The following is a 13737-nucleotide window of genomic DNA, read 5'->3' as shown; positions in this document are numbered from 1 at the left end:
ACGGGACCCTTAGGTAAGTTCATTAACCCTTGCTCTAGAGTAACTATGATTATTCAGACTTGGGTATTTTACTGATATTTTCACAAAAAGAGATAAAATAAGTCTGTCACTTCAAAGGAAACAACTGGCAGTATTTGGTGCCAGTGATGAAATTCAAGCTTTCAAGTAAAATGTTAGAATTCGGCTTATAACAGAATCCTATATATATATAGAATTGTATATAACAGAATAATTTATATATGTTTCCATAAGTTTGACAGCTTCTCAATATTTAAGAGACTTTTCTACTTTTAGAGTGAAGAGGATAATGACTATGATTTGATAGTTTATAATGAAATATGTTACCATTCTGACCACCCGGCTATCTCACTAACCCAATATTTTCCATATGACCAATGCAAGATGCTACATAATCATACACAGGCAGAAGCTCCACTCAAAAGGCAAAACAGACCTGTGGATTTCAGTGTAATAAAGTACAAAAGTTAACTGGTATGTTTTCTGATTTGATATTGCAATTAACATATTAAGCTTTGATTTAATATCAAAGGAAAATATCTAACTATGTGAAAGACTATGAGAATGTTCCTCCCTTTTCCAGCAATATCTGAGATCAGATATGTTTCCTACACTTCAACTAATACAACACATTGCAACAGATGAATGAAGAAGTAGGTATGAAAACCTAGCTGCTGTCTCTGATAAACAGGATTTGAAAAATGTAAAATATCCTCAATAAAATTCTAGCAATTAGAATCCAACAACACATTAAAAAGATCATACACCATGACCAAGTGGGCTTTATCCCAGGGATGCAAGGATTCTTCAATATCCGCAAATCAATCAATGTAATTCACCACATTAACAAATTGAAAAATAAAAGCCATATGATTATCTCAATAGATGCAGAGAAGGCCTTTGACAAAATTCAACATCCATTTATGATAAAAACTCTCCAGAAAGCAGGAATAGAAGGAACATACCTCAACATAATAAAAGCTATATATGACAAACCCACAGCAAACATTATCCTCAATGGTGAAAAATTGAAAGCATTTCCCCTAAAGTCAGGAACAAGACAAGGGTGCCCACTTTCACCGCTACTATTCAACATAGTTCTGGAAGTTTTGGCCATAGCAATCAGAACAGAAAAAGAAAAGAAATCCAAATTGGAAAAGAAGAAGTAAAACTCTCATTATTTGCAGATGACATGATCCTCTACATAGAAAACCCTAAAGACTCCACCAGAAAATTACTAGAGCTAATCAATGAATATAGTAAAGTTGCAGGATATAAAATCAACACACAGAAATCCCTTGCATTCCTATACACGAATAATGAGAAAGTAGAAAAAGAAATTAAGGAAACAATTCCATTCACCATTGCAACAAAAAGAATAAAATACTTAGGAATATATCTACCTAAAGAAACTAAAGACCTATATATAGAAAACTATAAAACACTGATGAAAGAAATCAAAGAGGACACTAATAGATGGAAAAATATACCATGTTCGTGGATTGGAAGTATTAATATAGTGAAAATGAGTATACTACCCAAAGCAATTTACAAATTCAATGCAATCCCTATCAAGCTACCAGTGATATTTTTCACAGAACTAGAACAAATCATTTCAAGATTTGTATGGAAATACAAAAAACCTCGAATAGCCAAAGCAATCTTGAGAAAGAAGAATGGAACTGGAGGAATCAACTTGCCTGACTTCAGGCTCTACTACAAAGCCACAGTCATCAGGACAGTATGGTACTGGCACAAAGACAGACATATAGATCAATGGAACAAAATAGAAAGCCCAGAGATAAATCCACACACCTATGGACAGCTTATCTTTGACAAAGGAGGCAAGAATATACAATGGAGTAAAGACAATCTCTTTAACAAGTGGTGCTGGGAAAACTGGTCAACCACTTGTAAAAGAATGAAATTAGATCGCTTTCTAACTCCACACATGAAAATAAACTCAAAATGGATTAAAGATCTAAATGTAAGACCAGAAACTATAAAACTCCTAGAGGAGAACATAGGCAAAACACTCTCCGACATAAATCACAGCAGGATCCTCTATGATCCACCTCCCAGAATTCTGGAAATAAAAGCAAAAATAAACAAATGGGATCTAATTAAAATTAAAAGCTTCTGCACAACAAAGGAAACTATAAGCAAGGTGAAAAGACAGCCTTCTGAATGGGAGAAAATAATAGCAAATGAAACAACCGACAAACAACTAATCTCAAAAATATACAAGCAACTTATGCAACTCAATTCCAGAAAAATAAACAACCCAATCAAAAAATGGGCCAAAGAACTAAATAGACATTTCTCCAAAGAAGACATACGGATGGCTAACAAACACATGAAAAGATGCTCAACATCACTCATTATTAGAGAAATGCAAATCAAAACCACAATGAGGTACCACTTCACACCAGTCAGAATGTCTGCGATCCAAAAATCTGCAAGCAATAAATGCTGGAGAGGGTGTGGAGAAAAGGGAACCCTCCTACACTGTTGGTGGGAATGCAAACTAGTGCATCCACTATGGAAAACAGTGTGGAGATTCCTTAAAAAATTGCAAACAGAACTGCCATATGACCCAGCAATCCCACTGCTGGGCATACACACCGAGGAAACCAGAATTGAAAGAGACACATGTACCCCAATGTTCATCGCAGCACTGTTTATAATAGCCAGGACATGGAAACAACCTAGATGTCCATCAGCAGATGAATGGATAAGAAAGCTGTGGTACATATACACAATGGAGTATTACTCAGCCATTAAAAAGAATACATTTGAGGTACATATACACAATGGAGTATTACTCAGCCATTAAAAAGAATACATTTGAATCAGTTCTGTTGAGATGGATGAAACTGGAGCCGATTATACAGAGTGAAGTAAGCCAGAAAGAAAAACATCAATACAGTATACTAACACATATATATGGAATTTAGAAAGATGGCAATGATGACCCTGTATGCAAGACAGCAAAAAAGACACAGATGTGTATAGCAGACTTTTGGACTCTGTGGGAGAGGGAGAGGGTGGGATGATTTGGGAGAATGGCATTGAAACATGTATACTATCATGTAAGAATCGAATCACCAGTCTATGTCTGATGCAGGATACAGCATGCTTGGGGCTGGTGCATGGGGATGACCCAGAGGGATGCTGTGGGGAGGGAGGTGGGAGGGGGGTTCATGTTGGGATCACATGTACACCCGTGGTGGATTCAGGTCAATGTATGTAAAACCAATACAGTATTGTAAAGTAAAATAAAGTAAAAAAAAAAAATCAGTTTGCATTATTAAAAAAAAAAAGAAAAATGTAAAATAATGGTACTCTTGTCATCATATTTTGTTTTGGAAAATAAGGTTATTTTTCATAGGAGACATATTATTCAGAATAACATGTAATACGTTTACTATTATTTTTAAGTGAATTAACTATTTAAAAAATTTTTCACTTTTGATTTCTAATATGAAATTGATAAAAATAACCTGCATTAAAAAAAAGACCGCCCCCCAGAGTCCTCGATTTATTTAAGACTTGGGGGGCAGGTATTCAAACCCAAACATTTGAGAACCTAGTCTCTTAGATCTTATTTTCACACTATTCCAGCCCTTTACACATGTTTACTACTGACACCCTAGAATATCTCATCCCTTTTCATTTAACTAACATATACTATCTCTTCAAGACTGTGTAACCATTGCTACAGGGTAAACTGGGCACTCCCTAAGCTAAATTCAGATCAGTATATAGGACATACTATGGTAAAAATGTACACTCATTCACACAGAGATTACATTCTAGCTGAAAACAGACTAAACAAATACTCTCAAAAATAAACACAGAATTACAAATACACAAACACAAAAACCCTGTGATAAAAATTACAAGTGAAAAGCACAAGGTAAAATAAGAGCGTATAACTCAGAATGGGAGGTGAGTGCTTAAGGAAGCCACTCTCAATAATATTTAAGCAGAAATCAGAACGATTAGAAGTCAGCTAAGCAGAGCTGGGGAATAGATATTCCCAGCAAAACAAACAATATATGCAAAGATTCTGAGGTTAAAAAAAAAAAGCTTTCCTATGTTCAAGGAACTGAACTGAGGCCAGAATCATGAAATCATAATAAGTTACTGGTTGGAGTGGCAAAAGATATCAGGTTTTTCTGACAGCTGTAGGCTATAAAAACGATTTTGGAACTGAACCTATGGTTGATGATAATAATAAAGGTGCTAAAGAAGCAGGGGTGACATGATCTAATTTGCATTCTGTGAAGATCATTCTGCTTGTGATAAAGTAACTGAATTGAAAAGATTAATAATGATGAGGAGGAAGATGCTAGTGCAGTAGTCCAAGTGAGAAATGATGATGTGCCATGTCTTGTGAATATATACAGAGGTGAAACTTCTACAGCTGCTAGTAAATGATACTATTATAGCACTCATACACTCTCACAGTTGTTACAGACTTTTATACTAAACTGAGAGCTCCTTGAAACAGGGACCATGCTTTATTCACCTCTGTTTCAGTAGCCAGTAAAGAGCAAATGCTCAATAAACGCGGAATGATGAATAGACAAAGAAGTAAAAAGTGAATTCATTAAAATATTTAATTGCTATATCATGATAATAATAAGCACTAAATAAACATTTGGGCTTCCCAGGTGGTGCCAGGGGTAAAGAACCCGCCTGCCAACGCAGGAGATGTAAGAGATGCAATTTCAGTCCCTGGGTTGGGAAGATCCCCTGGAGAAGGATATGGCAACCTACTCCAGTATTCTTGCTTGGAAAATCCTGTGGACAGAGAAGCCTGGCAGACTACAGTCCATTGGTTCACAGAGTCAGACACGACTGAGGTGACCGAGCACTACCAGCACAAATAAACATTTAGTGATCAAATGACCAGGAAGTACTAATTTTTTGAAAAGGAATAATATAAAAAAATAAATTGCTACAAATCTAGCATTTTTAAAACATCAAATTTTGAAATAGGGTAGATAAACACTTTTGGATAAACTCCAAAAATTCATTCTTCTATTAAAGCAATGAGATTATTAGCAGAAACTGTCAATATTAACTTTTTTCAGAACTCTGGAAATTAACCAAAGGCTTGTAATAAGCTGAGGAGTGTTTGTTTTTTTAAAAAATGGTTGTGTGTTAGTAAGAACAGTGAGATTTGTGACACTTTCAGTTACCTAATATCCATTTCCTCTTCCCAATTTCTATGGCTGCCTTGAAAACCAACAGCCTCACAATCATTTTAACCCCCAAAACCAGCACCTAGAACCACTGAGAGGCAAATGGGGACAACAGACTTAGAGTTCTCCAAAAGTCCTATTCCCAGAGAAATGTCATTATTAGACAGGGCTGGCAGATCTCTGGAAACCTCTTCTGTCAAGCCCTGTCTTCATCTGACCTGACCTAGCATTCCATCTGCAAACAGCCTTTTGTCCAGAACACTTGTCAGAAACAACCAGTGGCAATTGTCTAACATCCCAGCTGCCAAAACAGCAAAAAAAGAATTGGAGCAAACAAGAAGCTGATCAAAACCCTTGAAAGGAAAAGTTAGGTACTAAGTTTCACAGGGCTCCAAAATCACTGCAGATGGTGACTGCAGCCATGAAATTAAGATGCTTACTCCTTGGAAGAAAAGTTATGACCAACCTAGATAGGATATTCAAAAGCTGAGACATTACTTTGCCGACTAAGGTCCGTCTAGCCAAGGCTATGGTTTTTCCAGTAGTCATGTATGGATGTGAGAGTTGGACTGTGAAGAAAGCTAAGCGCCGAAGAATTGATGCTTTCGAACTGTGGTGTTGGAGAAGACTCTTGAGAGTCCCTTGGACTGCAAGGAGATCCAACCAGTCCATTCTGAAGGAGATCAACCCTGGGATTTCTTTGGAAGGAATGATGCTAAAATGAAACTCCAGTACTTTGGCCACCTCATGCGAAGAGTTGACTCATTGGAAAAGACTCTGATGCTGGGAGGGATGGGGGCCGGAGAAGAAGGGGACGACCGAGGATGAGATGGCTGGATGGCATCACGGACTCGATGGACGTGAATCTGAGTGAACTCCGGGAGTTGGTGATGGACAGGGAGGCCTGGCATGCTGCAATTCATGGGGTCGCAAAGAGTCGGCCACGACTGAGTGACTGAACTGAACTGAAGTTTCATAGGAGTCCTTAAAATACTCTTAAAATCCTAGAATTCACAAATGCAGGACTGTTGTTCATGCCCAAGAAAGCCCCTGATTTCTCATCACTGATTGACTCTGAGGCTCTAAGCTAGAAGGAATCAAGACTAATGCAGAGTGATGAACTTCTCATTAAAATGCCAAAGACACACCCCAACAAGGACACAGGATCCCTCAGCAAAGGCTGAGAGACTGATTAGATCAAGGCCTTTAAGGAAATCTTTCTCTAGCAATTAGCTGACCATTAAGCTAACGAAGCCGAGACCTCAGTGGCCACCCTTGACAGAGAATACAGACTTAACAGAATTAGTTAAGTAAAATCACTAAGTAAATTAGAGCCACAACAGTGTACAACAATTACAAATTCCAGGCATCTATGCAAGAGAAATAAAAACATATGACCATTTAAAAATATATACATAAATGTTCATGGCAACATTATATGAACCAAAATTAGAAACAACTCAAATATCCAATAAGTAATAAATGGATAAACAAAATGTAGTTTATCTAAACAACAGAATATTTTTCAAGCAAAACATTAGTTAAGTACTGATATTCTACACCATGAAAGAACCTTAGAAACATGCTAAGTGAAAGAAGCCAGACTCAAAAGGCCACATGCTGTGATTCTATTTATATGAAATGTCCAGAAGAGGCAAATCCATAAAGACAGAAAGTAGATGAGTGGTTGTCAGGGGCTGCAAGGAGGAGGAAGTGAGTACAGAGCGTCTTTGGGGGATGAGAAAACTCTGGGATCAGAGAGTGGTGATGACTATACAACTTTGTGAACATACTAAAAACCATTGAGTCATACGATTTAAAGAAACAAATTTATGGTATGTGAATTATATCAATAAAATAAATGTTTAAAAAAAAACAGAAATAATTAAATTTTCATTTCTAATTAATTCAGAAAAAGAACCACAGTTCCTCATAATAATAACAGTGCCAATTAAAAAGCCATACTTTGGGATGAGGGGAGGATAAATTAGGTGATTGGGATTAACATATACACAGTACTATATATAAAATAGATAACCAACAAGAACCTACTGTACAGTACAGGGAACTATACTCAGTACTTTGAAGTAACCTATAAGGGAAAAGAATCTGAAAAGGAAGATATATACATGTGTGTATGTGTGTGTCTGTGTGTGTGTGTAACCGAGTCACTGTACTATACACTTGAAAGTAACACAACATTGTAAACCAACTATATTTTAATAAAAATTAAAAAAAATTAATGATAATAAAGCAACCCTGAGGAGGAAGTGAGTGACGGAGAGCCCCTGTGCCACAGCTAACATGTAAAAAAAAGTCATACACCCAGCTTTTAATTTTAAGGAGTCAATTTCTAAACGAGGTAAGTAGTAACCAGGATGTTCATGAAGTTTCACCTGAAACAAAATCAATTCATTTCAGATGGGTTACTACACAGCCTCCAGAAACCGTCTTTCTGTCACTGCTGCCTAATACCTGACTTTTATATAAGACTTAAGACTAAATGAGCTATAATGACTCCAATCAAATTGTATAAATTTCACAATGTGCACAAACTTCTTTAAGCGCAGCTCTGCTAAGTCACTTCAGTCGTGTCCAACTCTGTGCGACCCCATAGACGGCAGCCCACCAGGCTCCTCCGTTCCTGGGATTCTCCAGGCAAGAACACTGGAGTCGGTTGCCATTTCTTTCTCCAATGCATGAAAGTGAAAAGTCGAAGTGAAGCCGCTCAGTTGTGTCCGACTCTTAGCGACCCCATGGACTGCAGCCTACCAGGCTCCTCCCATGGGATTTTCCAGGCAAGAGTACTGGAGTGGGGTGCCACTGCCTTCTCTGTAAGTGCAGCTAAAAGGTCCTTATATATTCACTTTAGGATAGTATTAATGGCTAATATTACATGTTGGGTATTATTCTAAAAATTTGAATTACATTAGAATGAATATTTGTAGTTTCTAACATTCAACTGTGTCTAGACCTATAGAAATAGTAAATTCTTATGTTTTAACCTAAGACTATCCTCCCAACAAATCCACCATAAACGATGTAACTAAAGCACAGTGAGGTAGGAAATATGCCAATAGCTAGTAAACAAAGAATCAGAATTTGTGATTAGACAGTTGAACTTCAGATCTTTCATTTTAACCATAACAACATTAACAGCAATACTAAGCTTAAAGCACTTAAAGATGTGTTTCCTGAAGACAATGTCTGTCTTGCCTACCAATATTCCCAGCAATTAGCATAGGACCTTGAACAAAGCAGATGTTAAATAACTGTTAAGTAAATAAAAATGATTAAATGAACAAATGAATACAGATGTATTTTCTAACCTCCAATTGCCTATCATCTTAAGAGAAAAAAAAATATATGTACAAAAATAAAAGCATACCTTACAGATATTGAGGGCTTGGTTCTAGAACACTGCAATAAAGTGAATATTGCAATAAAGCAAGCCACCAATATTTTGGTTTCCCACTGCATATAAAAATTATGTTTATATAATTTATAGAATAAGGGCTTATTTATAGGATAAGGCCAAAATTGATGTGTGATCTAGTAGGTAAAGAGTTAGGATTCCTTCCCTCAGTCCTCAGATTTAGGTAACTCATTGGCTTTTTCTCTGACCAACAAAGGACATATCAAGGTAGTTAAAACAGCATGCTTGAAAATATATATAAAGTCTCTTTTACCTGTAACTGTTTAAGCCAATGAAACCTTTCAAATTTTATTACTATGGGGCTTTTATGTAGCATTTACATTTTCATGTTGCTTATAGGTTTTATTCTACTGAAATAAATGAATGTCATAAAAATTATGCTTAGAGTATCTGTGGACTATTAAGTTTGCAAAAACATTATGCCCCCAAAACAACATATGTACCTTAATTAAAAAACACTTTATTGCTAAAAAATGCTAACCATCATCAGATAAGATGAGGATTCCACAAACCTTTAATTTGAAAAAAAAAAATACACAGTGTCTACACAGTGCAAAAAAAGTGAAGCACAATAAAACTAGGTAAGCCTGTAACTATAAAAGAGAATGTCGTAGCATGACAGAAATATAACATTATCATGGTATGTTGGAGAAAGGATGGATGTCATAGGACTGGTGTAGCAATACGGATTAGCTGAAGTAGTACAGGTTCTGAAATCAGGCAATTTCTAAGCCCTACTTTTGTAAAATGAGAATAACAATAGCTACCTATTAAGACTTGGAACTTCCCTAGTGGTCCAGTGGTTAAGAATATGCCTTCCAATGCATGGGACATGGATTCAGTCCTTGGTCCGGGAACTAAGGTCCCACACGCCACAGAGCAACTGAGTCCACACACAACTAGGAAACCCGAGCACCGCAACTACTGAGCCGTTTCGCTACAGCTAGAGAGAATCCTGCATGTCATGACGGAGAGCCCCTGTGCCACAGCTAAGGCACAAAGCAGCCAGAAAGAGAGTAAATATATATTGTTTCAAAAAAGGAAATACTATAAGCATTAAAAAGAATAAGAGCTACCTGTTAAGAATCAATGCAAGAAAATATGTCAAGTATCTAGCAAAATGCCTGTTATATAAAATCATTCAATAAATTAGTGACTCTTTCTGTTGAAGTATATTTTGTCAAATGAAGAATTTCCAAGCATTAAATACAGAATATGAAGAAATTTTAAAATGATGAAAACTATAAATTCAAGTTACTATTGAAATTAAAAGACACTTGCTCCTTGGAAGAAAAGCTATGACAAACCTGGACAGCATATTAAAAAGCAGAGGCATTACTTTGCCGACAATGGCCCGTCTAGTTAAAGTTATGGTTTTCCAGTAGTCATGTATGGATGAGAGAGTTGGGCCATAAAGAATGCTGAGCACCAAAGAATTGATGCTTTTGAACTGTGGTATTGGAGAAGACTCCTGAGAGTTCCTTAGACTGCAAGGAGATCAAACCAGTCATTCCTAAAGGAAATAAGTCCTGAATATTCATTGGAGGGACTGATGCTGAAGCTGAAGCTCCAATATTTTGACCACCTGATGTGAAGAGCTGACTCATTAGAAAAGACCCTGATATTAGGAAAGATTGAAGGCAGAAGGAGAAGGGAATGACAGAGGACAAGATGGTTGGATGGCATCACTGACTCAGCGGACATGAGTTTGTACAAGCTCCAGGAGATGGTGAAGGACAGGGACACCTGGAGTGATGCAGTCCATGGGGTCACAGAGTCAGACATGACTGAGCGACTGAACAAGAACAATTTTAAGTACTGAGATGGTTGCCACTCTTTTACACCACCCACATAAGTGTAAATCAACTTATCCTGGTAAGTTTTTATTTACATTGTTCTTCTAAAGCTTGTGAATATACAGATACCTGTTTAATATAACAGAATCAGTACTTTTATTATTCTAAGTACATGTGCTGATGTGAACAGGTACAAGAATATATACATATTAGCATATTTAATGCTCTAAGGAAAAGCTAACTAAGTGACCTATTAAAAAAAAAAAAAAAAAAAAAAGTGACCTATTTACTCTAAAGAACTATGAACACAAAAGAATTTTCCCCTGCTAAGTTGTTCATTTCCATTCCAAAACTAAATATGGTACTAATATACAATTTTACATTTTTATGTATGAGGCCTGGAACACTAACAGAGGCTGAGGGAAGAAGACACAAATGCAACAAAAATGCAAAAGAGGTCAGCAGCAGTCACACAAACTACCTTAGCCATCATTTAAATATTTCAAGAGTCATAGTCTGACTTATGAAGACAAGGCAGAGTATTCAGGAAAGATGTTAAAAGAATGCATTTGCAAATAAATACCTGATGAAATGTTAGGTAAGAACAAAAAACCCTCTAAGAAATATGACTGATAAATAAAACACAGAGGGCAATGAATCATCCTGACTTGTGTGTGCTATATAAAGGTCATATTCACAGTAATACCAGCAACTGCACTTTCCAAAGTTTCTCACATAACAAGAAATCCTTCATAGCAAACCCACTAGAGGCTATTTTTGGATTCAAAATCTTAGCAAAACTCTTTATGGTTTATTTCATCAACTCTATGTAAAATATATAACTCTCACCCTGTTTTTTTCCATTTGAAACGTATTCAAATACTTTCTGAATGTTTACTGTATTTTTAGGCCTTCTAGCACTATATATACAAAGGTGCTAAGACACGGCCTCTACCCTTTTATAATTACAAGAGAGGAGAAAGATACACTGAAAACAGCTAGATACGAAATGAGAATGAACGCATGAACAAAGTGTGGAAATCACAGAAGTGCAAGCGACTGACAATGCCCTGGAGAATCAGGAGTGATTTCACCAGGCAGGTAATAAGTGAGCAGAATTTTAAAGGACGAATGGAAATCTTTCAGGTCTGAAAGGGCAGAAAAGGTATTAGAGGCAAAGGAGTAATATAAACAAAGACATGAAGGCATAAAATATGCATCATTATATTTGAGGAACAAGGAAAAGTTCACTGTGGCTGGAGCTCTGGTACAAGGGGTAAGAGCAGGAAGAAGTAAGCATAGCCTTACTATGACAGGCCTTGTATGCTTTGCTACTTTAACTGAAAAGTTTGGGACACAATCTGAAATAATTAAAAGTTGAATGACAGGGCCAGGTTTATATAATAAGGAAAGTAAAATTCGTATAAAGTGTTACAGTGCCTAACATAAAGCAAGCATTCAGTTAGTGGTACTAATATTAATACTAGAATACGTACTTAATAGTCACAAAAAGAATATTCACCTTATGTCTTTGATAGTTGCTCGTTTCAGGGGATCAACCTGCAGCATATGCATCAGGAGAGTGGCAACAGAACGATTGAGATATTCTGGGATGTAAAAAACACCCCCTCGGATCTTCTTAAACAGCGTAGGCACATGCTCATCATCAAATGGGAGGGTGCCACAAAGAAGAGCATACAAAATAACGCCGCAGCTCCAGATATCCACTTCAGGACCTGCGTACAGCCTAGGGGGAGACGACAGCACAAAACTGAAATGGAAGCGTCACTTCGCAACTGCATGCACCCCACTTCTTCTCCGTGTACCTGTGTACACCGTGCGGACTCCGAATGTATTGCTTTCCAAGCTCTTCAATGCAATCCATGGCCACTCCCCAACACTCAATGGTTGTTCCCCAGGGAGAACAACTGGTCTAACCCATTGCTATTCAAATTTCCCAAAAGAAAATAGTACTTATGTGTACTTGATGCAAACTAAACTGAACTTACTAATTAAAAAGTATAAAACGTTTTATGGTTGATTTTTGATAGAAACATCAAAGTGAATGACCATAAACTTTAAGAAAAGCAATGCTATATAGTGTATAGGCTAAATCTTCTTACATAAAGCAATTAAAAGACAAGACAATGCATAAAAAATAGAATGTTTATGCCTGACAGACCTATTTTAAAGAATATTTGAAATAGTAAAGTACCTAACTAGTTCTCTTTCATGGTATTCATGCTATATCACATTATCCTGCATACCTACTACTTTCATTCAAATCACCTGGTGGCTCATGGGGCTGAGATGACCTTTATCCAGAAAACCTATGCCTAGAATGTTGTTCCTTTTGTCTCTCACCTTTCTACAGTGTTAAAATTCCCCTGACGGCACATTACCAAACTCAAACCCGAGCCTCAGGTAATAGAGTAAATCTCTACAATTCCAATTAAAACAGTATAATCCATTTCAATAAAAATCACTATCCAATGTTTACTTGTAGCCCAAGCTCCTATATATGCAATGATAACTGTTTTATATTTTCTCTCACAGAATTCTGTTAACTTAAGATCAGACACTGGACACCAAAGAAGACTTGAGTTTATCACTGCAATCTGTATAAACATTTAAAAAATGTATCAATGAGTAAGTTACATGAATAATTACAGTCTTCTCTTGTGCAGTTTGCTTTCATGAAATGACAATAACGTCTCTCCTCAAAACCTCATTCTTCCAAAGACAACATAAATATACTCTGCATGCTTTATAAGAGTATATAAAGTATGATTAAAAGACTGTGTCTGATAAGTAAATAATGACACTAGCAAATGCTTGCTTTCCTAGCTGCAATTGCCTAAAATGAAAAAAAAAATCAAGATTTTTTTTCAATTTTAATGGAAAAACTCCTTAAATACATTCATAACAAAATCAAAATTAAATGTTTTAAAAATTGTTTAAAATAACTCTTCTGTCTTCAATGATGGAAAAATTAAAGGGACAATGTGCTTCTATTAAAAACCTTATCTTCCAAAGAGAATATATTAAAGTTAAATGTAATCAGAATGAACAAAACATTATGAAAAGCTTACTCTTCACTGATATACTATATTACCTGCCTGAGATGACTTCAGGTGCTGCATAATTTGGGGATCCGCAGCTGGTTCGCAGAAATTCACCATCTGACATCATGTTAGATAATCCTAAAAATAAAAGTAGTATGTTTAGCTGGTGCCAGATATGTTTAAAGTAAATATGGATTAATGCAAAAGGA

The 13737-nt window shown here is 36.3% G+C and overlaps 1 protein-coding gene across 1 annotated transcript in view; it reads right to left on the bottom strand.

Annotated features, from left to right (window-relative positions):
- The window catches only part of PRKAA2 (protein kinase AMP-activated catalytic subunit alpha 2), an 83852-nt gene that overhangs the window by 12000 nt on the left and 58115 nt on the right, over positions 1 to 13737 (bottom strand). Inside the window, exons 5-6 of the mRNA XM_018044652.1 lie at positions 13579 to 13666; positions 11986 to 12210 (exon numbers count right to left, since the gene is read on the bottom strand). Of these exons, the coding sequence (XP_017900141.1) occupies positions 11986 to 12210; positions 13579 to 13666 (313 nt within the window). The remainder of the gene's footprint in view (positions 1 to 11985; positions 12211 to 13578; positions 13667 to 13737) is intronic.

Source organism: Capra hircus, chromosome 3 (assembly GCF_001704415.2).
Source record: "Capra hircus breed San Clemente chromosome 3, ASM170441v1, whole genome shotgun sequence".
In the NCBI taxonomy this organism is placed as follows: Eukaryota; Metazoa; Chordata; class Mammalia; order Artiodactyla; family Bovidae; genus Capra; species Capra hircus.
This window is presented reverse-complemented; position numbering and strand designations above follow the sequence as displayed.